Source organism: Nicotiana attenuata, unplaced genomic scaffold (assembly GCF_001879085.1).
Source record: "Nicotiana attenuata strain UT unplaced genomic scaffold, NIATTr2, whole genome shotgun sequence".
NCBI lineage: Eukaryota > Viridiplantae > Streptophyta > Magnoliopsida > Solanales > Solanaceae > Nicotiana > Nicotiana attenuata.
This window is the reverse complement of record NW_017672337.1, coordinates 106,011-107,900: the sequence shown is the minus strand read 5'-3', so window position 1 is coordinate 107,900 and position 1,890 is coordinate 106,011. Positions and strand designations below refer to the sequence as shown.

Here is a 1,890-nt window from a genome sequence, read left to right as displayed (position 1 = left end):
TTTAGCGGAGAGGGCAGATGCATATTCTTATGCCAAATAACAAAACCATTCCCATCAAAAGGTGGAGACACTAAGTGTGTTCCAGGACTATCCGATGGATGAACATAGAATGGATGAGATGGATTTATGCTGAACTCATCAAAACTAGCTGTCACAGAGGAAGAACTAACATCTGGACTTCCCATGACTTAACCCTAGATTTTGGAAATTTCCAAATTGATACGAGAAACACTCGATTTTCACCTAAATGTAGCAGAAAATAAGGAGAATGTTACCGTCCTTCTTTGCAACCTAAAGAAGGTGAGGCCTTGAAGTCAATAACCCCGCTGAATCGGTGAGAATGAAGAAGATACCGAAGCAAAGTGCCGGAGAACGGAATGACCAGAATTATCGTAGGAATCTCCAATAGTTGCAACACAGGGTAAAAAAAACGCCCTATTCCCAAATCTTCACTTCAAAATGTGATTTCAAATGAGATCGACAGAACCGAAAAAGTTCATGAAAATCGATGAGGGTACCATCGATCGAAAGAGGAGATCAAGGATCATCGATTCCTTGCTCTGATACCATGCTAATTGCAGAAAATCAAGCTATGAAAGAAGAATTTGTGCAAATAAACCCTAGAATTAGAAAGAGAAAAGAGAGAGCTTTTTATTCCATAGTCAATGTTTCCGGAAAATACAGAATGCTCTCCTCCTCTTCTAGACTATTCTTATTTCTATATATATATGAGCTATTATCAATTGTACATGGACTAAACTGTAATAAGAGAAAGATATAGTATAGTTAAGTGGGCTGTTGGGTATGAGTTGGTGTTGGGCCTGAATTTGGACTTCCGTTAACAGCACTAGACAATCGGTCAAGGCACATTAAAAAGAAAGCACTAAAGCTATCTTTTCTTGTTCTACTCATGTGTTTTTCTTTTTTCTTCTCAAAATGCTATCCTTTATGCGATATAATTGCTTTCATCATGTAAGGTTCCACTATTAAACTAGCAGCCAACGTCTTATATGTGTTGTATGTATAATAGCAACCTTTACCTAGTCTAGCAGCCCACTTCTTAAATTGTGGTTTTATAGCGAACTTTACCGTTTAAGTGTCCCATATCAGACAAATTTTGGCCCTTGGGATTGGAGGAGAGTTCTTTTTCACTAAGTACTGATCCACGCTGAATTAGCCTTTCCCAGTCATCTACCGAATTATAGAAGGTGGAAAAGATTAACTTTTAGTTTCTATTACTCTTTGCTTTTCTGACACCAGGTGGGACTACGCTAATTCTGGTTACCTAGACGCACTCAAGCATCTTACAGATCTCAAAGAAGAAGGTTAGTCATATATTACAGTCTTGGAGCTTTTCATCCCAAAGTTGTCAATCAGTATATATAGTGACACAGCTGACTTGCAGGCAAGATTAAGACCATTGCTTTGACTAATTTTGACACTGAGAGATTAAGGATAATTCTGGAAAATGGGATTCCGGTTGTTAGCAATCAGGTACTGAGTTCTATCCAGTTTTAGTTGGTCTGCCCTTTGCTCCATATTCTACACTCAGCTCTGAAGTAAAAGCGGTTGCTTTTGCAGGTACAACATTCACTTGTTGACATGCGTCCTCAACAGAAAATGGCAGAGCTTTGTCAGCTTACAGGAGTCAAACTTATAACGTTAGTCTCTCTCTCTCTCTCTCTTAACTTTTGAGGATGCAGCAAGTTGCTGCAACGATGCATAACCTATTTAATTTGTTAAAGTGATTGTCTAATAGACATCCACCCAGGTCTGCCTCAGTAATCCTGCTTGCTATACTGCTGGACATTAGATTAAGTCTGGTTTTCTCTAATTCTGCACTAACTTCAGAGAATGAGCATCTCCTTTATTACCTTTCAGTATTTTTGC

At 38.6% G+C, this 1,890-nt stretch overlaps 1 protein-coding gene across 2 annotated transcripts in view; it reads left to right on the top strand.

Moving 5' to 3' along the window:
* LOC109212814 (flagellar radial spoke protein 5) overlaps nt 1–1,890 on the top strand; it is a 9,282-nt gene that overhangs the window by 5,755 nt on the left and 1,637 nt on the right. For both annotated transcript variants that reach the window (XM_019376498.1, XM_019376499.1), the window contains exons 4-6: nt 1,261–1,325; nt 1,406–1,494; nt 1,582–1,661. In XM_019376498.1, the coding sequence (XP_019232043.1) occupies nt 1,261–1,325; nt 1,406–1,494; nt 1,582–1,661 (234 nt within the window). The remainder of the gene's footprint in view (nt 1–1,260; nt 1,326–1,405; nt 1,495–1,581; nt 1,662–1,890) is intronic.